The 26,140-nt window shown below is 49.6% G+C and overlaps 2 protein-coding genes across 2 annotated transcripts in view; one reads left to right on the top strand and one right to left on the bottom strand.

Moving 5' to 3' along the window:
• LOC116819965 (uncharacterized) overlaps positions 1–2,110 on the top strand; it is a 30,605-nt gene extending 28,495 nt beyond the window's left edge. The window contains exon 8 of the mRNA XM_075071256.1: positions 2,004–2,110. Coding sequence (XP_074927357.1) covers positions 2,004–2,110 — 107 coding nt within the window. The remainder of the gene's footprint in view (positions 1–2,003) is intronic.
• A 1,491-nt stretch (positions 2,111–3,601) lies between these two features.
• Positions 3,602–26,140, bottom strand: part of LOC116819964 (butyrophilin subfamily 3 member A1-like) — a 24,262-nt gene continuing 1,723 nt past the window's right edge. Inside the window, exons 2-10 of the mRNA XM_075070707.1 lie at positions 24,793–25,140; positions 23,416–23,700; positions 19,842–19,943; positions 19,560–19,616; positions 17,115–17,141; positions 14,971–14,997; positions 5,816–5,836; positions 5,640–5,666; positions 3,602–4,534 (exon numbers count right to left, since the gene is read on the bottom strand). Of these exons, the coding sequence (XP_074926808.1) occupies positions 3,678–4,534; positions 5,640–5,666; positions 5,816–5,836; positions 14,971–14,997; positions 17,115–17,141; positions 19,560–19,616; positions 19,842–19,943; positions 23,416–23,700; positions 24,793–25,140 (1,751 nt within the window). The 3' untranslated portion in view covers positions 3,602–3,677. The remainder of the gene's footprint in view (positions 4,535–5,639; positions 5,667–5,815; positions 5,837–14,970; positions 14,998–17,114; positions 17,142–19,559; positions 19,617–19,841; positions 19,944–23,415; positions 23,701–24,792; positions 25,141–26,140) is intronic.

Genomic DNA, 26,140 nt, shown 5'->3' with positions numbered 1-26,140 from the left:
AGCCAATCAGTTGTTTTAATTGTCATATTTGAATTCAGCACATCAAAATACATAATAAATACCACATTTTATCTCTGAAGCAGATGACTTCTCAAAAATTGTAGACCAGTGTATCAGGCCCAGCCCTGGAAGCCTCGGACAGGTGCAGAATTTGCCTCCCACATGTGGCCCTGTTGGTCTGACTGGAGCTGCCTCCCCAAATATAGAAGTCAAACTGATGCCTTTGCTGATGGGGCCTGGAAGGAGCCCTCCTTGGAGGGTGGATCCAGCCTGGAAGGAGCTGGAGGGAGATGGGCGCAACATGGAAATGGCCCTGCAACTCCTCCTACCTCCCCCTAAATGTGTCTAGTTTCTACTGATTTCTTTGTATCCCACTAGTTGCACTGGGAGAGGCTGGGTTGTTGGCTGCTGTTCCTCGGAGCACAGAACAGCCCAAATTGAGTGATCTCTCTCCAGCACCCAGTGAAATGCCTGCTGGGCTGGGAATAGTCTGAGCAGAGCATGTCAGACTGGGCAGAAAGATGGGGCATATTTCCTGCCCTGCCAGCTCCCTGTGCACAGGCAGCAGCTAGGGGCATTTCCCCATCACTGCTCTCCCATTTCAGCTCCTGCCCTGGTCTAGTGAAAGAGGCAGCAGGGAACCAGTTCCAACTTATCAAAAATGGGGGCTGGGCTGAGCAGTAGTTGGGGGCAGGAGCAACTGCCCGAGGGGTGCCATAGGGTGAAAGATGGGAGGGGAGATGGCCAGTGCCACTGGGGAGGGTTTATAGGCCTGCTTTCTCTTTAGCTGTGAAAACACATTCAGACCCCTGAGTTAGTGGCTGGGGTTAGAACCTGGTTGACAAGTGTCCCAGTGGAAAATCAGGTTTCTCTGAAATCAGGATTTTCTAATCGCAGCTGGGATTGATCCTGCAGGAGTATTCCTGACTGTGAGACAGTAGGGGACCCAAAACGCTGCCACCCCTTCTTCCTGAGACAGCTAGAAACCAGTAACCAAAGTGTGCAAAAGTCGTTATGCCCCCACCCCCTGGGGTAATATGGAGAGTCCAATAGGAACATCTCACATGAGAATTGTTCCTGAAAAAATTCTCCCAGGAAAATCCCCCTTTTCTGGCAGCCTTATCCGGGCTATTGCAGAAACCCCATGTCATGGTTATGGGACTGGCTGCTCCTCTGTGCCCTCTGAGTGAACCCTCAGTCCTTCCCCTCTCTCACACCAGCCCTGGCTACAGCCCCCTGTGGACTGGCCATGCTGAGCCCCAGCAGGTCTGACTGGACTCAAAACCTGTGGTTCTACCAAAAGTAGCTGTGACCAGCCATGACAGCAGTGACCCAAACATCTTCTTACACCAGGTCTTGTTTGATCTCCGCAGCATGAGCCAGGCACAGCCTGAGAACAGGGTTTCACAGAGCAAAGGGGCTCCCTGAACATCTACCTCATCCCTAGGCAGCCTATCCTACCCCAGGCCCTCATCTCTGGGGCTGGGGCCATCTGGTCCTCACAGTCTCTGCCTACCCGTCCCCCATCCTTCAAGGCATCTGTCAGTGCAGCCCAAGGTCTCTGTTTCCTCCTGTGTCCATGATCCTGGTTAAGGGTGGGTGGCTCGGCAAGTGGCACCACAACAGATGGCTCTGGAGTGTCTCTTAGCCCTTTCAGTGTTGGGGGGGGGGGCGCACAGCCAATCCCCCACTTGAATTAACCCTTTGTGGCATGGACAGTTGTGTAACAGGCCACAGGAGGCTAAGCTTCCCCTGGTGCAGCCACTGCCAACCTGCTGCTGGTCACCTGGGCCGTGGTAGCCCCTCCTGCGCTCTGCCTCTTCCCATTCCTGCTCTGCCCCTTCCCTGAGGCCATCACCACCTGTCATTGCCTGGCTGAGTCCCTCCTTTCCCCTCCTCCACTCCACCCTCCTTCTCCAGAGGGCCTGCCGCAGCTCTCCTCTCCTCCACCTCCCAAGACTGCACCACTGACTGTGTCCCTCCTCACCCCTCCATCCTTGCAGAGGAGGAGGTAGAGGAAAGGAGGGACATGGAGATCATGAACAGTGGAGGCCTCACAGGGGAGGAGGTAGAAGAAGAGGGATGCAGCGAGCAGCCGCAAGAGGCCTGAACGGGGACAGAGCCAAGCGGGGGAGAGTCGGGGCATGGGGTGGAGCAGGGGTGGAGTGTGGGTGGTGCCGTGGGCAGAAAAGGCAGGACAGGCAGCTAGCATCCCCCAGGGGAAGCTTCACTCACCAGCCATGCCCTGTGGTCATGCAGCGACCCCCGCAGAACAGTCAGTCAAACAGAGCAGACAAAGTTCAGAGGTTATTACGGGGCAGCTCCAAACTCGCAACACCCCATGATTGTCATTTCTTCCCCGAACATCCACCTGCCCCTCCACACCCACCCATGGTAGGACCTCCACACCCACCAATGTCCTGCCTGCTCTGGGAAGCTGATTGCCAGCTGCTACTGGGGTGGAAATGGCTGGTTTGGCCGCTGCCTGCACCAGGAGAAAGGTGTTTTCACATGTAACACCTCCCTGGGGTTCACCTCCAGCAGCCACAGGCAGGTAAAATGCCCATGGCACCGAGGCAGCCCAGTCTCTACTAGGATCTGATGGTGAGAGCGCTGTCTGGTTCAGCCAGCTCATTGCACTCACATCTTTCACCGATTGTAGATTCAGCTTCTTTGGGCAGCGCTGCCCAGGGCTCCCTGCCCCACATTCACTGCTAGGTCCCATCACAACCTGCAGTAAACTGACAGGCCCTAGGGTTTAAATGCAGCACACCCAGCAGCAAAGCTAGACACAGCGCACAGAGGCATTGGGATCACACTTTACAGCTGCACACCACAGCCACAGGCTAGAAACGTACTTTTATTTGTTTTAAACTAAAGCTGATATTCTCTCACAATCTCAGGACTCCAAGAGCTGGGGCTTTATCATGGCAATGCTGCAGCTGGCAGCCTGTTCCCCTCCTGCACCCCACCCTCCTCACTACAATTTCCAACCATGTCTGAACTTCCCTACGTCCTTGTTCCACGAGAAGCTTCTGCAGCATCGTCCATCATCCCTGCTCCCAGTGAGAACAGCCAGCCCTGTTAGAGCCCAGGGGAGGGCTCCGGGTTTGTGGGGGGCACTGAGCCCTCAGAGTGCTGCTCAGTGTGAGGCTATCACAATCCAGTCTGAAACACAGATTCTGTCACCCACTTTCACTGCCTGAGGCTGGCAGAAGCAGAGTGTCTGTGTCTGCAATGGGAATGAGTCAGTGCCACTGTGAGACCCTTCCCCTCTGCATCCCCAGACCAGTGTGTATTGAATTTCCTACATTTAACAGTCCTGTTATTGCAGTTCCCACCAATTAGCACATTCTGATTTAACAGGGGATTGGTTTAAAGCATTATCATGAATTGCAGTGGTTCTCTTTTGAGTTTGGGATGGGGAAGAAACATCTGACGTGTTGCCATTTCCCCACTTTCCCATTAGAACGAGGTTCTTTCCCAGGTGTCAGCATTTGTGTCTGATTCCCCCAAAGTATTTCCTGGCCCTGGTATGCCTGGGAGAAGAGTCATCTCCAGAGACCCTTCTGGAGTCAAGTTCTTGGTGTTTTTCTTTCATGATTCCCGTTGCTCCATGGGAGGAGCTCGGCAGGTGGGTTTCAGACCTGGGGTGTTTGGCTGTTCTTTTCCCCCTTCTATTTGGGAGGTGTTTCCAGTTGTTGATGCTCCTGCTCTGTTTTATCCCCCGTCCTCCATTTCATGGGCGCAAACTTTTGGAAATATTCTCCCATAGATGGCCTTGCCCTGGTTTTTTTCACTTCCTTGTCTCCAGGGGCTGGGTGCTGTCCAGGCGATGGGACTGGTTTTCCTGTGGCAGGTCCTGTGTTGTTTTCTGCCTCTTTCCTGTCATTCGAGGCAGGGGTCTGTGCAGGGACTCTGGAATCTCTCTGATTAACAGACCCACTAACTGCTAATTTCTGAGGGAAATCCCAGTCGCTGGGGGGGCAGATGCTGAGCGGTTTCCCCTGGTCCTTCTCCACAGCGTGATCAGGGCTGAGGAATGGGAACAATCTCTCAGAACCTTCTACAGGAATCTTCAGAATAAGGGCCATTGAATTGACACTATAAAATGAGAGACTCCCCCCTTCTAGATCCAGATAGACCCCAACCACTGTCGGCCTCACACCCAAGTTCTGGATCACAGTGTCGGCCTTGCTGGGGTGATACCCCCCCTCAGATCTCCCCAGAGCCCAGAACCCCCCCTCAGGGAGTCTCTCCAGACTCTCCTGTCTCACTCTGCCCCTCACAGTCTTACTCAGCACTCCCAGCTCCCAGTCCAGGCTGTCCCCCACCTCCACCTCCCAGTACCCCCGGCAAGCCCCTCCCTCCCCATCATGAATCTTCCTGGCCACAAACCCCTCCCTTCCCACAGCAACCAGGGCCCCAGGGGAGGGGACCAGTCCTGAGGAGGCACAGTCGTGTTGGACTATTCGGCAATCCTTAGAGATGGTGAGTTCGGGGTGTTTGAAATCTGGATCCAGGGTCACAGGAACTGGGGAGAGAAATCAGAATATCCCCATTAGCCATGGGTCAGTTGGAGACCCCACGATCCGACAGAAGAGAGATTTCAGCCGGCACAGCTAGAGTGAAAGACAGGCTACGGGTTGCGGTGGTTAGTGGGATTGGCACAGCTAGCCTGAATCCAGCCTTGGGTTCCAGGGAGTTCCAGGGCTGTGATTAGGCCTGAGCCCTGAGCTGGTGAAGAGGTGGGGAGAGCCGGAGTGGGGGATTGGACTTCTTGTATACTCTCACTCCTCCCTGCACAGGATCTGTCACTGAGAGGGGTTAGGGATTCTGGGCAAACTTCCCTCTAAGCTGCACGACTGCGCAACAGGCGATCAAGGGCTGGGCAGGTGGGGGAAAGGCACCCCTCCCCTGGCCCAGCCCAGCTCCGGAGCTGCCATGGCCTGGGAGAGGCACATCTCCTCCTGTTGGGAACTGCTGTGGCGAGAGAGGGGTGGCAGGAGTCCTCTCTCCCTGCTGCAGCACCGGGGCAGCCTGCATCCCAAACCTCTCATCCCCAGCCCCACCCAGAGCCCACACCCCCAGCCGGAGCCCTCACCCCCACACCTCAACTCTCTGCCCCAGCCCTGAACTCCCTCCCACACCTTAAGACCCTCATCCATGGCCTCGCCCAGAGCCTGCACCCCCAGCCAGAGCCTTCACTGCCCACCCCTACAACCCAACCCTCTGCCCCAGCCCTGAGTCCCATCCCACACTCCAAAACATTAGAGGGAACATTTCTCCTGGGGGCCCATGGATTGTGTCCAGGGGGACTGAAGACTTTTCAGATTGTGGAGGGAGGGTTGAGTGGGGCTGTAGGGGGAGCTGACAGAGTGGGGATGGACCATCTCTGACAGGTCAATGAGAGATGGGGTGAGGACATCAGGACTAAGGGGTAGGTTGCACGGGAGCTGCCCGGGGCTGAGACTTACAGCTCAGGGAAGCATGTTCAGGACCATTCATGGCATCCAGCCTCGTGGCTTTGAAGTGAGCACACGCCCTGCCCCGCCTGCCCCATGGGGACCACACACCTCTGACAGCTCAGTGATGTACCCCAGCACAGAATCTGCTCACCCCCTAGCAGCCCCACTCACCCATGTAGCTCCGAGCCCTCCTGAAATCTGCAAGGGAAGAGGAACAAACATGGTCAGGGGCCTGGCAAATGCAGGGAACTCGCTCCCACAGGAGATGCCGTTCTGAGAGGGAGGTCATTGGCAGATATCAAGGAAACGAGTGATGTGAAATGTGACACGATAACACATTCTCTTACCTAGCTCTCTGACTGCTTTGCCTGAAATGGAAAGAGATGGAGTTATTCCCTGTCATTTAGGCACAGGGCTAAGTTCTGGGTGCTGCTATGTGATGATGTGATCGCTTTATACATTGTTCATGGTCCCTCACTGCCGAACGAGAAATGTCCCAGTTCATCCCAGGGACCAGAGATTTCTGGTAATTGCAATACCCGTCTCTCAGGGATGTCTTTATATTGTATCTTAGTATCGGGGACTAGAGCAAATGTTGTTCTCAGTGATATTGTAAATCCAAAGTAACTGAATGTGTTTTACTGGAACGAATCTGGGTTTACACCAGTGTCACTCAGAGCAGAAATCAGGCCTGTAAGAAGCTGTTGTTTCACTGCAGTGGCCCCCAGCAGATTGGGGATTTTAAAGGCAGACTGACAGGATAAAATTCTTGTGTGGGATTTGCAAAGCATCCCACTTTGATGGAAGGTGTGTGTCTGGAGCCCTTTATGGCTCTGAGCATGCAGATGATTTGAGCTTACAGCTGGGATATGGACTTGGCAACAAAGCGTGGAAACATGAGACATCTCGTGAGAAGTGGTCTAGAAGAGCCTGCACTGCAGCACTCGTCTACAGAAAGCGGCTGCCCCCTCCTGCTACATCATAACAATGTGATTGGCATTAGATGGTAAAGGCAAGGTGACACCTGTCTGTCTAAGCTCGGGTGACCATATTTCCCAAAGGGAAAACAGGACACTGTGTGGGGCTGGCCCAAGGCCCCCTCCCAACAGGACGGGCCTCAGCTGCTTGCCTGAGGTGTCTATCCCCCCTAAGACTGTCACTTGTTACTCAAACCCTGTCTGGCCCCTGCTTGAGGCTGGTGCTGGTCACTTGAACCTTACTTGCCCTCCATGCACTGGAACCTTTCCTCCCCTCCCCCTCTCCAGCCCAGCCTCCCCTTGCTCAGGGCTGGCATCTCTGTTCTTCCCCACACACGTTCCTCTGCACCGCACCCCACTTTTCTGACAAAAGTGGGGCATTTGCCCCATTGCTCTTCCCAATTGATCAAGTTGTCAAGAGCAACCGGGACCAATGCCTTATTTTGCCAAAAAAGTCAGGTTGGCTGGGACAGGGCTTAACAAAGGGATTGTCCCAGCCAAAACAGGACGTATGGTCACCCTAGTCTAACCAGGCACAGGGCTGGTAATTCTGTGTATGCTGCAGAGCTCACAGTGCTGCGATGGGACTGGAGTGACTAATATGACTCTGATTCAGCGTGGGTCATTCCAAACAGAGTGACATGGGGCTGTTCCAAACTGTGGGTACATCTACACTGCAGCTGTGAGTGAGCTTCCCAGTTTGGGGAGGCAGACATATACTAATCCAGCTCAAGCTAGTGATCTAAAAGCAGCCGGGTAGCTGGAAGTAGCTCAGGTGGTAGCTTGGGTTAGTACAAATCTGCCCAGATCCTCTGGGTATATACTTGGATGGTTACACTGAACCATTGCACCTGCTATCCGCAACCACACTGCTACTGTTAGCATTACCACAAGCAGAACTAGTGTGTGTCTGGCTACTCAAGCTGGGAAGGTAGCTCTCAGCTGCGTTCAGGGCGTGTTTAGGGGGCGGCGACCCAGGCAACCACCTGAGGTGCTGGGATTTGGGGGGGGGGAGAGCACCAAGTCCACCATGTTGTTTTTGTTGTTAGCAACAAAAGGGAAAATAGAATGCTTGAAGTAACATGTTTCAGGTATTCCATATGAGGATTCATTTTTCACTAACCTACTAGAATGTTCTAGACCTTTGTAGAATCTTCTGGAACCTTCCAGACTTTCTGAGAATTACATTTTCCTTGAACCTTCTAGAATGTTGTCAGCCATGCCCTCACAGTTGTATAAGGAGAGTGTCACCAGTCAGTCAGTGAGATATAAGAACGAACTAAAATGAAGTGGGAGCCCAGTTGTGATATTGTGAACCTTGGTTTATTGTGTAATTGTGAAAGTGTAATTGTGTTTTAAGTCTTGAAGAGTAAAAGTACTGACTAATGAAGGACATATTTAGTGAGATACCAGAGATATCTGTTGAACCCCCATGTATGCAACAATATAAAAGAAATACTGTTACTTCTTTTGCCATGCTTAACACGTAATGTTTAAAGACTTTCTAAGCCCTGGTCTACACTACAGGGGTAGGTTGAATTTAGCCATGTTAGGTTGCTTTTAAAATGGATGCATCCACACAACCAACCCCATTCTGTCAACTTAAAGGGCTCTTAAAATCGACTTCCGACTTCTGTACTCTCCCTAATACTGTCTGTCTTCTCCCATAGAAAATAAAAGATGCCCCCGAAGAAGCCTTCAGGAGCTTATTATAGGAAGCAAAAATCTCAGTTGCAATCTAATTTGCAGCAAGGGACAAATTTGATTGGAAAATATCTGAAACAGAACAGTATAGACCAGGCTTTAGGCAATGCAGAAGAAATTGAGGTGTGAAATGTAAATGATAGAAATTCTATTTCTAAGGAATTATCAGGTTTATTCAAAGACAAGGAATGGAAATGTGAGAAAAGTGATGGAGAATTGGCCTGTTTTCCTGGCAGCATAAAGGAGAGTGATGATAAAGAAGAATGTGGCTCACCGGAGAGTAATGACAAAGCAAAATCTGATTTATATGAAAAGGAGAGAAATGATAAATGTAACCCTTTTGCTAGGTGGAGCCGGCAGCAACCAGGGCCAAGTTCAGTATCTCGGAGTTCCTTTTCAACAATACAACACAGAACCACCAAGTCCCCACCCAGTAACCTGGGAAAATTACACACCACCTCGGGTGCTTCTGAGAGGCAATAGCTCCCCACTCTGAAGCAGAGTCTGAGTCTAGAAAATACACTTTTAATGAAAGGAGGGAAGTCACTTGACATTAATTAGGGAAAATTCCACAAACAGGATTCAAAACCGTAAAACTGTGAGCAGGACACCCATCCCAGAGTATGTGGGGGCAGTGCCTTCTGCCTCATGTTCTTGAGTTCTACAACCAAAACTTTATTTTCTGTGTCCCCCTCTACTCCTTTTCTATACACCACTCAGAGTGGTTTTCCCTGGTCAATGAGGACCCAGGGTTCAAAGGTGCATCTGTGTGAGTTCACCTCCCACCTGGGAAAGAAGGCACCTTGCTTTCTCCAGACTCTGAGCACTTGCTCTGGTTGGCTGTCCTTCCAGCTGTCTGCTCACCAATACCAATAGCTACTCATCAGTCTTCTTCTACTACCATCTCTCTGCTGTGACCACTGCAGATCAGTTACTTAGTGATTTTCAGCTCTTAGGAAGTAGGGTAGAAACCACCACAACTGATTTCAGCTCTGATTGAGCATTTAAAATAACAAATAGGCTCCTAATAAAGCCTATTTAACTCTTTCTTTGAATAGTGGAGAGAAATAGGTTAAATCAGACTGAAGACCTAGAGGGAGAGTCAACACTTTCTGGTTAAGATATCTCTTCCCCATCCTCTTACTTTCACAAGGCTCTGGCATTGGAGCCCCTGGCTTAACAAGATCCTTTCAGCTGAGGGTGAGCCCCTCATTTGGGACAGGTTAAGCACAGTTCTGATCCCCTTTATTCATACAATAATGACAACAACCTTGGTAACAGCATTCCACTACCTCTGCATTCTGTACTGAAGTGATTTGTAACCCATCACCAGTCAATGTTGATCACTTTCAGTAACACAGCTCTATCTGGTGGATATCTAGGCAGAGTAGGTGTGTTCATGTAAATACAATTTGCTCCTGAAGTCTCTCCCCCTCCCAGCTTGCTGTCAGGGGAGAGCTCATTCAGACCCTACTTACATTAAAAAGAATCAGCCTCGCATGGTGACAGAAACAGCAGTGAGAAAAACTGCACACCACAAATCAATATATCTGATCCTAATTTATGGCCAGTGATCCTAAACTCTGCCGATATGGATCGTACAATTTGAATGGGCCGGGCAAAATCAAGGACATGACATATCTGATAAATGAGCAAAAGTGACATATCTCAAAGTCACACTGCAAAAAAGTGCTCGAGAATGGTGAGAAACTGAATTGGTGTTGCCTAGTTTACTCAAAATCAACTGACAAAGTTTTGATTTTGTTGCAAAAAATTTGACAAGAATGCCAAATTGTTGCTTGCACATTCTGGGTACACCTACTGGCATAATGTAGTTGATGCTCTGAAGCAATGTGAAAAGTCACCGGATCAGTTTACAGCCTACTCCAAATGGATGGAGGTCAAGTCCAGGCTCAAGCTGAATAAATAAACTGAAGTTAACAGAAAGGACCTTGTTTTGGTAGAGCTCCTTGGGAAATACAGTGATGTCACGCGTAAGCACGTATTTCGAGTAGTTTGTAAAGAAGCTATGGATCATTACTGCAGCAAAACCATCCAAAACAAATTCATTGATCTTATGGCAAGGAAGGTGCTTGATGACATGCAAAGTACTACACTGTAATAATAGACTGCACTTCCGACTTTACTCACAGTGAAAAGATGTCATTTGCAGTAAGATTTGTGGACAATAAGGATAGCTGTACATAAGTAAATGAACACTGTTTGTCTGTGGACGACACTACTGGGAAAGGCCTAACAGAACTGTTCATGAATGTTTTGAATGAGAATAAAATAAAGCTTTGGGACGGCCATAGCCAAGGCTACAACAATGGTGCAAATATGAAGGGAAGAAACAGCTGTGTCCAGGCAAGGGTTCTTGTGCTAATCCAAAAGCTGTCTTCGTGCCTTCTGGGTGCTATTTCCTCAACCTTGTTGTGTAAGATGCAGTGTCATCTTCTTTAGATTCACTCTCTCTCTAAGGACTACTGCAAAGGATATAAATCCTCTTTTCAACATCCAATATCAGATGGAAGATCCTCACGGACAATGTTACAAATCTGACCATGAAGCTGATAAGTGACAGTCACTGGGAGAGCTGCATTGACAGCATAAGCCAGTGAGGTACCAAGGAACTGAGATTTATGACACCCTCATGCAACTGGCATAGTCGAGTAAAACTGAGGTCAGAATTCGACACAAGATGCAAAACCTGTCAAACCATATCACTGTCTTCACATTTCTGGTTTCAATTGTGGTTTGACACAATATCCTGTTCCAAGTAGACATTGCAAGCAAGGCCTTACAAACTCAGTTGATGGACACCGCAATCACTACTACTTTGATGAGAAGCTGCCTTGACTTCATTGTGACATAGAGAGACAACAGATTTGAAGATGCCATCACTGCTGCCAAAGAAATGGTGGAAAAGTTGAGAGTTGAGATTGTCTCCAAGGAAATTTGTATTCATCAGAAGAAGAGACAGTGTGGTTATGAGGGCAGAGATTAGGTTATAGAAAGACTGGAAGAAAAAATCCAGAGGGAGATTTTTTGATTGCTCGTTGACACTGCTTGAGTGTTCATTGAAGAAAGATTCAAACAAATGAAGCACCACAAAAAGATCTGGGAGGTTTTGTATGTGACCTTAGTAAGCTGTTGGCAGACAGGAAAATACTCTTGAACAATTGTTCAGACTTTCACCAGACACTGACACACGGGCAATGTTCGGACGTCAATGATAAAGATCTCTATGTTGAATTGCACAATATCCATTACACTTTGCCACATGGAAAGCACTCACCACTCCAAGCTCTCCAATTCATTTATGATGCAGAGCTGAAGGACACTTTTTGTAATTTGTGGATAGCTTTGAGGATTCTGCTCACACTGCCGGTGACAGTTGCGAGTGGTGAACCCAGCTTTTCAAAGCTCAGGCTAATTAAAACATATCTTCAATTCACAATGCCCAATGACAGACTGACATCTCTTGCTATTTTATTGCTTGAAAATGCCATGGGCAAGTCTTTGGATCTCTCTGACATTGTGCTTCAGTTTGCAAGGATAAAGATGAGAAAAGCGACCTTTTGAGCTAAAGGACTAGAGTTAACATTCTAAAGCTGCCTCCTGCAGTAACACTATTTAATATGTTGGTGCACAGTTCAATTTCTTGACATTAATACATTTCAGTTATTGTTAAAACTAAAAAGTTTCTATAGGTTTAGAGGAAACAATTTCTTTGTTTGTTTATATATTGCATGATTTATAATTCCTAGCATGCAAATGTATTGTCTTATATGACAGGGATAAATCATGCATGCAGATCATGCATCAAAGTTGTGAAATGGGCTACAAGTGCAATAAAAATAAGGTATTCAAAAGTTTAACAAATGGAGGAGGGCACTGAAGACACTCCTTCCCTGGGGCACCATTTGGTCTCGCACTGGCCCTGGCTGCAGCGTAGATGTACCCAATGAGTCAAGGGTCTCAGAACTGACAGGACATGGCAGACAAATCTGTCGTTAATGAACAACAGAGAAGGTCCCAGATCAGCCCCTAAACAGAGCCCACAAATTGCCCCTGGGGCAGCACCCAAAGCTGCTGGCACTGCCAGGAATGAGGGGAGGGAGCATCATACCCGAACATGTATCACATAGACAGAGGCCTGCACTGCTACAGTCTGTCACCCGGCCTCACACCTCCTATTTCTGGGTCGTACAATCCCTTTGTGGTGAAGATTTGCAAAAGTGTGTAACTCTAGGGTTAGTGGTTGGCAGCAGGAGCATAGCTAGGGAAGGGTCTGTGGGGCTGCAAGGCACTGGATTTAGAGTCCATCTCTGGAGACATGGGGTCAGGTGCTGTCTCAGCTCCTAGTGGAACAATGTAGTTGGTGGGGCTTATCAGTGTGCATCTCACAAAGCCCATATAGAGCACAGCAGGGTTTGGAGTTTCTGTTCATTCGAGGCCCAGGCCTAGACTACGAGGGGGGAAACAGGACTGGACTGAGGAGCCAAGGGCTGGAATAGCCAAGAAGTTGTGGGTGGGGACTGAGGGATGCCAACAGAGCAGGGTTGAGGGAGGAAGCCCAGGGCTGGGATAGCAGGGGCCTGCAGACAATGGTGGTGTTTGTGCCGTGGGGACCCCCTGCACAGCTCAGTTCCAGGTCCCTACCAGTGACCTGGCATGTGTGGTCTGTGCGAGGTCATGCTATGCGGAGGACACCATTAAGAGCCCTGGGCAGCACTGAGCAAGATGGAGCAGTTGACGCCTGGCGGGCCAGATCTGGCTTTCAGAGGGCCTGCTGCAGCCTTGGGGTGCCCTGTACTTGTCCAGCTTGCAGGTGCCTAATGCCACTATTAGCTGCAAGTCAGGACTGAGGGCACTGGCAAAGCTATGTGGGAGGCAGTTCATGGCTGAGATAGCAGGGGACTGCTGGTGGTGTGACTGAGGGGCACCAGCAAAGATGTAGGTGTGGTGGGCCAGGATTGTATAGCAGCAGGCTGCAGGTAGTGATGGAGGAGAACTGACAGAGCTGTGTGCATGCAGGGATTTTGCAGGTCAGAACCGAGATGTATCCATAGAATTGCATGATGTTTGCCCAGACCCTGACTAAGTCCCCTGTTCCATATGCACTAAATTCACTGTCTGTTGCTCAGGACAATACTGAAATTTGAGTTGCAACTTCTGTTTATTTCCAGGACAGAGAGAGTTGACCATGAAGGTGATTGAAGTCCATACATTGTGTGTGTAGGTCATGGGCAGTGGATGAAGTCCCTCTTTGGGGAGGCTAGCCCCTGGCTCCGCCCCTTCTGCCTGCGCCCCCCTGGTGGCTGAAGCCCCCAGCCCCCCAGTCCCCCTGGTGGCTGGAGCCCTCAGCCCACCTGCTCCCTCCCGCTCAGATGGAGGAGCTCCGGGCAAGTCTCAGCCAAGTCCAGGGAGATTACTGAGGAACCCAAGAACCTGAATAGCACATATTGCTTCCTGAGCCACCCCAGAACCTGCATGGGGCATAATAAAAGAAAAACTTCACCCCAAACCACACAATGTGCAGAGCCTCCCCTGGCCTTTTATACCTGCTGCTCATGATACTGGTAGTGATTTTTTCTATCTTGTCATGGTGTGAAAGCACAAACACACGTTTACTAGGTATTATCCAAGTACCTGATTCCAAGGCATTCCTCACAGCTTCTGAAATGGGGAAGAGAAAAGGGTTAGAAACAGAGACGTGCTGTGTGACCCATAATGACTGGGGTTAGTTACAGACACCTCACAGTCACACTCTCAGCCCCAGTGCAGGAGCCAGCAGCTTTGATAGGAGCAGGGCTGGTTGTTAGGTTAGGAGCCCTGGGATTTGCAAAGCATCTAACCTTGACGGAAAACGTGAGTCTGGATCCCGATACAGCTCTGACACTCTCAACCCTTCCGTCTAAGGGGATTCCTGTTCTGTGTTACTAACAGCCCTTTGGAGCATCAAAGTTGTGCACTCCATGTATAAGTAGGGGAGAGGTTCTCAAACTGTGGGTAAGGACCCCAAAGTGGATTGTGACCTTGTTTTCAGGGGGTCACCAGAGCTGGCATTGGACTTGCTGGGGCTGAAGCCAAAGCTTGAGCCCCACTGCCCAGGGCTGAAGCCTAAGCACAAGGACTTCAGTCCTTGGTGTGGCTGATGGTTACAGGTCCCTTGATTTGGGCTTCAGCTTTGACCCTCCCTTCTCTGCCCTGAACAGAGGGTCCTGGGCTTTGGCTTTGATCCCCCCAGCCAGGGTAGTGGGGCTCATGAGGACTCAGGCTTCAATCCATCCCCTGCCTCCGCGGGGTCTTGTAGTAAATTTTATTGTCAGAAGGAAGTCATGGCACAATGAAGCTTGAGAACCCCCGAACTAGGGGATAGCCGGACCTGGCGATGATTGGAGCTCAGAGCTGGGATCTGGCCTTGAAGACAAAACATAAAAACATGAGCCTGAGTCTGGTCTCTTGCTCATCTCCACGTTCTGAGAAATGGCCCAGAACAACGTGCACTACTGCAGTCATCTATGCAATGTGACCGGGCCCCTCCTATTGAATCAGAACACATGCTTGGCATTAGCTTGTCAAAGACCAGGTGACACTTGTCTGTCTATCCAGACATGAGAACAGGTAACCCTCTGTCTGCTGCAGAGAGCTCACAGGGCTGCAGTGGGACTGAGGTAACTCTAATGTGACTCTGATTTTGCCCAAACTGTTCACTCAGCCCTGCCCTGTGGTGTTGGTACTTCTGGATCTGCTCAGCACCATGTGTGTCTGGGATCCTCTGTGAGGGGTTCTAATAGGAAGGTGGATGAACTTACCAATGTTCTCACGCAGCTCCTGGCACTCTGGGGAGAGAAGAAAAGGAGACCATCATGGATTCAGCAAGGGTTGTTCCAAGAACAGTGACTTGGGGTTGTCTTTGGGTGCATCTATACTGCAGTTGGGACTGAGTTCCCAGTCTGAGCAGGCAGACAAGTGCTAGCTCTGCTTGACCCAGTGTGCTAAAAGCAGCAGGGTAGGCAGGAGGAGCATGTGCAACCACTTGGGGTAGCAGCTGAAATGCAAATCCACTCAGACCCCCTGGGTATATACTCAAGTGGCTACCCTGAGCCACTTCCCCTGGTACCCCAGCCACACTGTTATTGTTAGCACACTAGCTCAAGCAGAGTTAGCATGTGTCTGGCTACCCAAGCTGGGGATCTCACTCCCTGTTGCAATGTAACGTACCCAATAAGCCAAGGGTCTCAGAACCGACAGGACACGTCAGACAAAACTGTTGTTAATGAACAACAGAGAAGGTCCCAGATCAGCCCCTAAACAGAGCCCACAAATTGCCATGGGGGGCAGCACCCCCAGTGATGTCACTGCAGGGAATAAGGGAAGGGAGTTTCACACCAGAACATGTATCACATAGAGAGAGGCCTGCAATGCTGCAGCCTGTCACCCGGCCTCAGACCTCCTATTTCTGTGCTGGGCAACTCCTTTGAGATGCTGATTTGCACAAGTGTATAACTCTAGGGTTAGTGGTTGGCAGGAGCTTAGCTGGGGAAGGGTCTGTGGGGCCGTGTGGCAGTGGATTTACTGTCCACCTCTACAGATGTGGAGTTAGGTCCTGTCTTGGTTCCTAATAGAATAATGTGGGTGGTGGGGCCCATCAGAGTGCACTTCACACAGCTCATACAGGCAATAGAAGGGGTTGGAGTCTCTGTTTATTCGCAGCCCAGGCCTAGACTAGCAAGGAAGGAGGCAGAGAACAGGACTGAGGTACCCAGGGCTGGGATAGCATAGCAGTTGTGAGTGGGGATTCAGAGACACTGGCAGTTCGGCCCGGAGCTCAGGGCTGGAAAAGGAGGAGGCTGCAGCTGGGCACTGAAAGGCACTGGCAGAGCTGGGTGCATGCAGGGAGCCCAGCATCGAGACAGCAGGAATTTTGCAGGTCAGAATCAAGATGTAGCCACAGACCTTCAAGGAGGAAGTTTGCCCAATCCCTGACTAAGGGCTTAACTACACAGCCCCGTAGTTTGGCCTATGAGACTGTAATTTGCAGCACACACCAAAGTGCTGCACTGTAAAAGCTCCATGTGGATGCTGGTGGTGCACACAAATGGTACTTAGTTTGCACTGACATAGTCTTCTTCAAACATAACTCTGTTAATGTGAACTAGGAACCTTTTAGTTCACACCCAGAGCATCCACATGGGGTTGTTACAGTGCAGCTCTTTGGTGTGTGTTGCTATTCACACCCCTGTAATCTGAACCTTTGGATAGTGTAGACATAGCCTGAGCCCTGCCATTCCAGACGCATTAAATTCACTTTCTGTTGTTAAGAATGTGATCTCCAAACTCTACAGTGTTTGTTTACTTCCAGGGTAGGGGGAGATGATCCTGAAGGTGACTGAAGTGTATACATTGTATGTGGTCATAAGTGCCAATTCTGTGGTTGCTCCAGGCCTCCATGGGGTAAAATTAGTGGGTGCAGAGCACCCTCCAGCAGCCAAGTTCCCACTTCTGCATCCCTCCCCACCGCACCTCTCTCCTGTTGGTGGCCCCGCTTACCAACTCCTTTCCTGTCCTCCCAGCACTTCCAGAGCACTGTGAACAGCTGATTTATGGCATTCAGGAAGCTCCAGGAGGAAGTGGGAGGAGTGGGGACTTGGTGTACTAGAGGGAGGAGGCAGGGAAGAGGCAGAGTAGGGGCTTGTGGGAAGGAGCATGGCGGGAGCAGAGCAGGGGCAGGGACATAGTGGAAAGGTTGGAATTGGGGCAGGGGGCAGACAGATCAAGGGTCAGAAGTGGCAAGGGCTTGGAGAAAGGGGTGGAGTGAGGTGGGGTCTGGGGCGGACGGGGGTGGTTGAGCACCCCACGACTAGAGGGGAAGTCGGCATCTATGTATGTGGTGATATTTCTATCTCATTATTGTATGAAATCACAAACACACATTTACTAGGGTTTAGCCAAGTACCTGCTTCCCAGGTCTTCTTCTCACTCTCTGAAATGGGGAAGAGAAAAGTGTTAGACCCTGTCATAAACAGATAGCTAAGGGTTAATGTATCTTTTACCTGTAAATGGTTAACAAACAACACCTGACCAGAGGACCAATCAGGAGACAAGATACTTTGAAATCTGGGTGGAGGGAAGCTTGGGTGTGTGTTCTTTGTTCTGTGTGTGTTGTTCTCTCTGGGGTCTCAGAGGGACCAGACGTAAGCAGATTCCTCCAATCTTTCTAAGACAATCTCCTCTGTTCTAATTCTAGTAAGTATCAGGATAAAGGCGGCTTTAGTCTTTTTAATTGTTTTTCTTTATTTGCAAATGTGTAGTTTGCTGGAAGTATTCTAAATTGTATTTCTGCTGGAGGAGGTTTTCTTTCTATTGTCTATAAGCTGAAAGACACTGTAGTATTCCATCTTGAATTTACAGTGATTATCTTTATTCTTCTTTCTTTTATTAAAAGCTTTTCTTTTAAAATACCTAATTGATTTTTTCCTCTGGTTAAGGCTGACGTATTGAGTCTGTACTCACCAGGGACTTGGCTGGAGAGAGAGGAGGGGAGAGGAAAGGTGAATTTCCTCTTTATTTTAGATTCACGGAGCTTGAATCTGTATTGCCTCTGGGTGAGGGGATGAGGGGAGGGCTGGAGGTGGAATCCCTCTGTTTTAAGATTCAAGAAGTTCGAATCACTGTCTATCTCTCCAGGATACCCAGGGAGGGAAAGCCTGGGAGTAGGGGAGAAGGGGGAGGAGAAACCTGATTTCTCTGTGTTATGATTCAAGGAGTTTGAAGCATGGTAATCTCCTGGGGTACCCAGGGCGGGAAAGATCTGGGAGGAAGAAAGGAGGTGGAAGGGAAATGGTTTATTCCCCTTTGTTGTGAGACTCAAGGAATTTGGGTCTTGCGGTCCCCAGGGAAGGTTTTTGGGGGGACCAGGGTGCCCCAAAACACTATATATTTTTGGGTGGTGGAAGCCTATCAGATCTAAGCTGGTATTTAAGCTTAGAGAAATTCATGCTGGTACCCCAATTTTTTGGACTCTAAGGTTCAGACTGGGGAAAGATACCATGACAGACCCAGAGATATATACTGGGCGGTGCTGTACACTCCCTAGTGACTGGGGTTAGTCACAGACATCCCATGCCCACACTCCCAGCCCCAATGCAGGAGCCAGCAGGTTTGACAGGAGCAGGGCTGGCGGTTAGTGATATGCACCAACACACAGGAGACCTGGGGGAGTCTGTCACTCCTTAGCCCTCGTCTACACACACATTTGTATCAATTTAACTAATTAGGTTTCAAAACACACCTTGAATTAAATTGGGACAGGTCTGTATGTAGCGCAGGCCTGGAGCTGGTGCAGCAGGACTAGTAGAACCATTGGGATGGGGTCAGTTACTCCACAACGACCCCTGTAGCTGGTTACAGAACAGCACTGATTGCTGGGGGAGCCCAATCCAGCTCTCCCCAGCTGGAGGAATGGTGATCACAAGGGGCATGGCAGAGGGCAAAGGAGGTGAAAGAGGGGGAGCCTCAGGGCTCTTCCATGCTGTGATTGCCCTAAGAATCCCAGTCACCGTGCTGGCATGTTCTCTGCACCTTTCATGTATATTTCCCTGTGTGTTCGTGCACTGCCCAGCAGAATTGGTCAGCACCACTCAGCACAATCACAGTGCAAACCAATACCATTATCAAATATAGAAAAGTTCACAGTGGAATAAATTAGACGTGTGGGACTGTTTTAAAAAAGGTGCTGCTGTGTCTTTTACCACAGCACAAGAGAGTGAGTGTCATAGATTCATAGAGTTTCAGGCCAGAAGGGACCATTAGGTCATCTACTCTAATCATTTGCAGAGCACAGGCCAGAGAATCTCACAAAGTCCCTCCTTCATTGAGCCCAGTAACGTAGGTTTAGCTACAGCAGCTTCCAGAAAGGTGCCCAGTCTGGATCTGATGCCACCAAAAGATGGATAATTCCCCACTGCTCTTGGGAGCTTGTGCCAGGAGTTAATCACCCTCCTTGTGTCCTGTGCATTCAATAGTCACAGGGATGGAATCATCTCACAGAGAGTCATTGACCTTGCAGTGTCTTTTCTTTTAAGGAGAATAGAACCACCGAGCAATTGTCCATGGTTAGTAGGACAGAATCTGACCCAGATTTGTTACTGCAGGCCTGTGTCCCTGCCCCACCCGTACGCAGGGAATCTCATAAGCATGGACCCTTGGGTATCTGCAGCAAAATACACATTTGCCAACCTGTTATCATCAGGATGTATGAGAATGTGGGGGTGGGATGAGCAAGCACTAGGCAGAAACCTCCCGGTTCCATCCCTGTCATTGCACTGAGCCACAGAAAACACCAAGCAGTCACAGAGCTCACACATCTCAGACAGACCAAGGGCTAGAGCAGGAGACCTACCAAGAATGAACAGAGCCTCCTCTTTAGAGCGTTTCTTCTGAGAAGCCTTTTGCTTCACTGTAAGACAGAGAATCAGACATTGCAGTGAGACAGGGAAGGAAGGGGAAACACTGAGCAATACGCTAATACAGGTGGGGCTGGGGACCTCCGTTTGTTTTTTAGTTTGGTTTATTTCCTAAAACCAACCAAAGGTCAATATCTGAACAATAAGATACTCCCATGCCCCAGCCCAGTGCCCTCTAGGGCCAGGCTCTAAACATGCAAATAACACATTCCCATTACCTGTGTATCCAAAATATGCACAAGCTCCAGCAGCAATGAAAACCAGAGTGAACAATACCCAGAATGCAGCCGCCCAGGGAGACACACGGGGGAAGACGTCACCTGGCAAACAGAGAGCACAGTGTCTGAGAAGCACAGTCCCATCCTGGAACTGGAGAATGGGGTTTGCCACTCGGTTTGACAGCTGAGTCCTGGCTCAGGGAGCCCAGAAATCCATGGGCATGAAGGAAACATCCCCTCCACACTCAAATCACAGCCACATATGGAGCCATTGAAACTGGAGAGGCCAGCGCGGCATCAGTTCCAAGAACCAGGACTCTGCTCTGCCCAAATCCCTCCCACTGCTACAAGCCAACAGCCAGTGGCTCCGTGCCCAGCCTGACCAGTCCTCCCTGCACCAGCTGGCTGTTCAGATAGTCACTGTCACACAGCTCCCAGTACTCAGTCACCACCTCCAGTCCTGATAAGTTCAGCAGAGAACATTTTTTTCTTAGTTGGCCCCAGTGTGTTATGAATTGATGGATTCATAGACGTTAAGGCCAGAAGGGGTCATTATGACCATCTAGTCAGACCTCCTGTATATCCCAGGCCAGACACACCCTCCCGCAGTGATCCCTGCATCCAGTCCAGAACTTCTGGTCCAGCCATAGCTGATCTTATAGAAAGAGATGCCCAGTTTGGGTTTAAAGATTCCAAGTAAGGGATAATCCATTACATCTCTAGGTCTTTTATGCCAACAGTTAATTCCCCTCACTGTTAAAAATCTGCACCTTATTTCTAGTCTGAATTTGTCTAGCTTCAACTTCCAGCCATCAGACCTATTGACTGTTCGAAATCTCCTCCCTGTGTAGGTACTTACAGACTGTGACCAAGTCACCTTTTAACCTTCGCTTGAATAAGCTCTATAACTTGAGCTCCTACAATTCTGATTATGAGGCAGGATTCTAGACTTCTGATTGTTCTTGTAGTTATTTTCTGAGCAATTTACAATTTGTCAGCTTCCCATATGAAAGTGTGGGCATGAAGCATGGCGTGCACTCACCGCCGCGGCGCCTCCTGCTGGTTAGTATTGTTGGTCTTCCATCTTCAGAGCACCTCCTGCTGGCCAGTGTCTCCCTTGCTGCCACCTGCTCCTCCCCTTATCTCCATCACTCTTTAGTTTAGGGCCCACGTCCCTCACAGCCCACAGTGCCCCTTTGCTCGGCACTGGCCCCTGGCAGTACCACACACTCAGGGTCCTCCCCCCGCTGGGGAATCACAATCCCCTAATCTCACTTTGTCTCAGTGACCCACTGCCTGTCTTCATCTAGCCCCTTCCCTCAGGAATAAACTGCAATCTGAAGTGGCCAATCATCATTGCCAAGGGGGGACTGGATCTGCTGCCTTTTCCTGGCCTGGCTGTACCACTGCAGCCTCAGTACCTCCACAGGCCCTTTTAGCCTGGCCTCAGCCTGGGGACTCATCTGGTCAGAGTTCCCCAGTTCCACCTGTCCTTCTCCAGCACTGCTCTGTTTGGGATACTCTCCTCTAGCCAGCAGTCAGGTCCTTCCCACTCCACCAGTGGAGTGAGACTCCCTCTATCTAGCACCCAGCCCTTTTATCAGGGCCTGCTGGACCCTAATTGAGTGTGGCCACATCTACGGTTGCCTACCCAATCAGCCTCCCTCAGCTGCTTTCAGCCCCAACCCTGGCTTTTAACCCTTTTCGAGCCAGAGCAGGGTGACTGCCCAGCTACAGGACACCAGAACTAGACATAGTATCCAGTCCTGCTCTGGCTAACACTATGCATAGCGGTAATGTCACCTACTTTCCCCTGCTAGCTATTCTCATTCATACATACAAGGATTGCGTTCACCATCTTAGCTCCAGCATCGGCCTGGGAACTCACGTTCAAGTCCTTTTCAGAGTCACTGCTTTCCAGGATACAGTCTCCCATTCTGTTACTGTCACCTGTATTATTTGTTCATAAATGTGTGACCTGGTATTTGGCCATGTTGAAATACTTGTTTGACAAAATGGGAATTTTCACTCAGGCCATTACACTGGTCCTGTGGATCCATGACACCGTGTTGTTGGTGTGAACCCACCTTTCCAAACAATCCACATCAGTCTGTAGTACTGACCTGTCCCCATCATTATATACCACTCCACCAATTTTTGGGTCATCTGCAAATTTTACCAGCAATGATTTTATATTTCCTTCCAACTCTTTGATAAAGCTATTGAATAGCATTGGCCCAGAACAAATCCCTGTGGAACCTCACTAGAAACATCCCCATTGGAGGATGATTCGCCATTACAATTACTTTGAGATCTGTCAGTTAGCCACTTTTTAATCCATTTAATATGGGCTACCTTGATTTTGTACAGTGATAATTTTTGTTATCAGAGTTTCATGCAGAACTAAGATAATGCTCTTACAGAGTCTGAGTCCTGGTCTACACTACAAAGATAGATTGGGTTAATTACATCATTAAGGGCTGTGAAAAATTTCTTTCCCTGTGCAATGTATTTAAGCCAAACTAAGCCCCTGTGTAGACACAAGGTCAATGGAAGAGTTCTTCTGTCAAGCAAGCTACCGCCTGTCAGAGAGGTGGATTTATTACAGCCACAGAAGGACCCCTTTTACCACTGTATTGAGTGTTTACTCTACCACATTGCTGCTATAGCGTTTCTAGTATAGACACACCCTGAATCTATGTCAGCACAGTTACCTTTATCAACCAAATGTGCCAAATCCTCCGAGAATGATATTGAGTTCATTTTATGAGACTCAGTCCAGATCTTGACAGGCAGTTTGTCCAGATAACAGACATCTCCATCACTAATAGCCCCACAAATCAGGTTAGAAGGACATTTCCTCTCTCAGTACCAGAAACAGGCTCTAGCTGAGCGCAATTCTCAAGTGACTCAGGCCCCACAGTCTCATGGTGACCCCAGTAAGCCTTGCTGGAGCACTAGCTATAATTAAAAAGCTGTGAACCAGAGTAGACTGGGCCTTGGGAAAATAAGAGTACATCAAGTAAGCACATTCCTGACTGGAGAGGATGGTGCAATGATATAACAGATCTCTCAAATAACTATGTAAACACTCTCATTAGATATGGTACAGGAAAACACTGACCCCTTGTAGGATAACGATGGGATGACAGGATAATGAATAAGGGTTGGTCACCAACCACATCTGGAGTGAAATATGTAACTTGTTTGTAGGAGAAGTCATAGAAGGGGAATCTTTGTATTAGTCTCGGGGACAGCATCCTGGTGCACTGACTGAGCAGGTACCACGTCACAAGCACACATGTGTTAGTGTAACTGTAGCTCCTATGAGCCAATAGTACCATGTTTTGTTGACCATAAACCTGGCTAAGCAACTTCAACACCGAATGGAGCCTGTGCTCTATCGGATGAATAGCACTGACGTCTGAGCAATTGACACGCTGCTCCAACTTAAGAGCATCCGTGGAACTTCAACAAGAGCAACACTGGCAGCAATAACAACTTAGCAGCCTTCACAACTCTGAGCAGTACTAACAACAACCCATTCGGCATGGGGGACCGGGAAGGAACTCACCTGAGAGGTGAATGGCAGATCTCTGCTCAGTCTCCAGCAGGCCATTCCGCACTATGCAGCTGATGTCTCCATTGTTTTCTCCTTTTGTGACAGTGACATGACTCACAACACTATACAGGTTCTCCCTGTCCTGAATCATGTTGGTCACAATCTCCACTGCTAGGTTCTGCCAGTTCTTTCCAACCCACTGGAGTTCGGGTTTGGGGAACCAGCCTGCAGATCTACAGGCCAGACCGATCCCCTGACCCCGGGGGCCCAGCACATCAATGAACACGGGAGCCACAGCTGCAGGGAGACAGGGAGTGTGTGTATCAGGAAATTGTGTCTTTGGTAGCACCATGTGATTCCCCAGCTACTGCTGGGTAGAGGGGGGTGTGGCTGGAAAGCTCCATTCCCATATGTGCAAAGCCTCCCTGGGACCCCTCATCTTGATGACTGCAGGAATTAAATAATGCCATCTTGCATTTCCATAGAGCACTGAGCCCTGAAATCTCACTGAGGAATGTACAGGGTGAAGGTGCTACACAGAGATCACTGCACCAGCTGCTGAAATGCAGCCACATCTGGGATGGAACCCAGCAGCTGTCAGAATCACTTCACTTCAGTACAGAGCAGGAATTGGGTGATGGTGACACTGCCTACATCACTGCTACGACTCCTCTTGTACCACCCTCCTAGTACTGTCCCCTCTGGTGTCTTTCTCCTGCACTGCTAATGGTGCCCTAGGACAAGCCACCCCTCCTGCTTAGGTTTCTGTCTCCCTATGCTGCACACAACCACTCTCCCCTCCTTTAAATCTCTCCCTAAAAGTACACATCTCCTGTGGAGCCTTTGGACTAGGAGCCACCAAAGATGAGAGATGATTTAAAACAACCTCAATATTCTGCATTATCACAGGAGGGCCCCTAATGGGGGGCTTGATGTTTCTGAACTATATTGTCCGGGGTTATGTTACTTAGTGACCTCAATGAGCAGAGACCGTCCCTTCCACTGCCCTTGTGCAGCACTGAATGCGGGGTCAGGTCCAGGGAATAACAAACAATATCCCAGCCCTTAGATACTGCAGGGAGAGTTTTAGGGAGACTGAATATAATTGTCACCTGAGCTGGGATTTGGGCAGAACATGGGGGTAAAGGTCCCACTCTCTCAAACAGCACCACCATGAACATGAGAGCTGAGGACTGTAGCTTTGCATCTCATTGAAATGAGGTCATTTAATGCAGCATTGACCCTGCTGGTACCACAGTGTTGAGTGCGAGGAGAAAGTGCCCCCTACTGAGTCCTCACACAGCTCCCTGCAGCACAGAACCGTAGGTGCCATGTTGGGCTCAGTGTTGGGGTGCCCCAGGGGTACAGTACTCTAGTGCTGCATCTCACCTGCAACTCGTAGCTCAATGGTGGCTTCCTGGGTCCATTCTCGGTTCATCACAAGACAATGATATTTCCCATCATCTGACACTTGGAGCTGTTTCAGCTTCAGGGAGATGTTCCCACTGCTGAACTCCTGCAGGAACAGCTCCGTCCGGGTCTGGTAACCCTCACCAGGCAGGTCCTGAGAACCCTCATCCGAGTACTTGTGAACTGGGATAAATCCTGATCCAGTTTTCCTCCACAGCACTTCCATGCTGGGCAGCTGGGACGCGGGTAAGAGCTGGCAGGGTAATACCACATCCCGGCCAACTACCCCCACCACAGGGTGCGGGGAGCCAGCCAGGGAGAACTTCTCTGCAATAGACAACCCCAGGAGCAGAGTGAGTGAGAGGAATGAGGAGAGGGCATCACTGAGCCAGGTCCCAGCTATACAAACACAAACTGAAACAGAGGAGAAGGCATCACTGAGCTAAACATAATTCCCTCAGCCATGCACAGCTTGTAGCAGACGGTTCCCAAGGTTGAGCCATGTGTAGATCAATTGAGTTTCTCTCAGTGTGGACGCAAGGCAGTGCAGCCAGACCTCAACTGGCACAAATTAGTCCTCCAATGCTGTCCTACAATCCCCTGGAAACTCCTCCAAAGGTGCCTGTCTTGCAATCTACCTACACTCTATTGGTAGGGGATGGCCCCATCTAGAAGCCACCTGCCAGTTCATAGCACCCTGCACAGCCCCATGGCACCTAGTTACAAGCTCTTTCCAGTGTGAGAAACTTCTTTGATGGACCGGTTTCAGATCCACGTAGCCCCACAATGGCTGCTGAGAGGCTGCCTCAGAGGGCTTCTGACTGGCCTGAGGGTATCGGGTCTTTGATGACCCTTTGGACCACCACACATCCCTTCCATGGATTCAATACCCCAAACAGAAACTGGCTTAGATGGGGAGTCACCCTTCTGGATATTGGTGTCTGGGGGAAATTAAGCATCTGAAGGTGATTTATGTGATGTCTGCACAATAGCTGTGTCTGAAGCAGTGGTGCCCAAACTTCTCCTGTTGTGCCGCCCCTACCAGTAGTGGAATCTCTTCACACCGCCCTCCATTACTGCACAGCCAAGACTTTCTCAGCTTGGGCTGATGGGGCAGCTGGGGGCAGAACTGGGGGTGGGGATGGAGCTTGTCATGGTACAATTCCCCACTCTGAACCTTAGCGTCCAAAAGATGGGGTACCAGCATGAATTCCTCTAAGCTCAATTACCAGTTTAGAACCTGTAGCGCTGCCACCAACCAGGAATTCCAGTGCCTGGTACACTCTGGTCCCCCCAAAACCTTGCCCGGGGAACCCCAAGACCCAGA

This window comes from Chelonoidis abingdonii, chromosome 11 (assembly GCF_003597395.2).
Source record: "Chelonoidis abingdonii isolate Lonesome George chromosome 11, CheloAbing_2.0, whole genome shotgun sequence".
Taxonomy (NCBI): Eukaryota; Metazoa; Chordata; order Testudines; family Testudinidae; genus Chelonoidis; species Chelonoidis abingdonii.
This window is presented reverse-complemented; position numbering and strand designations above follow the sequence as displayed.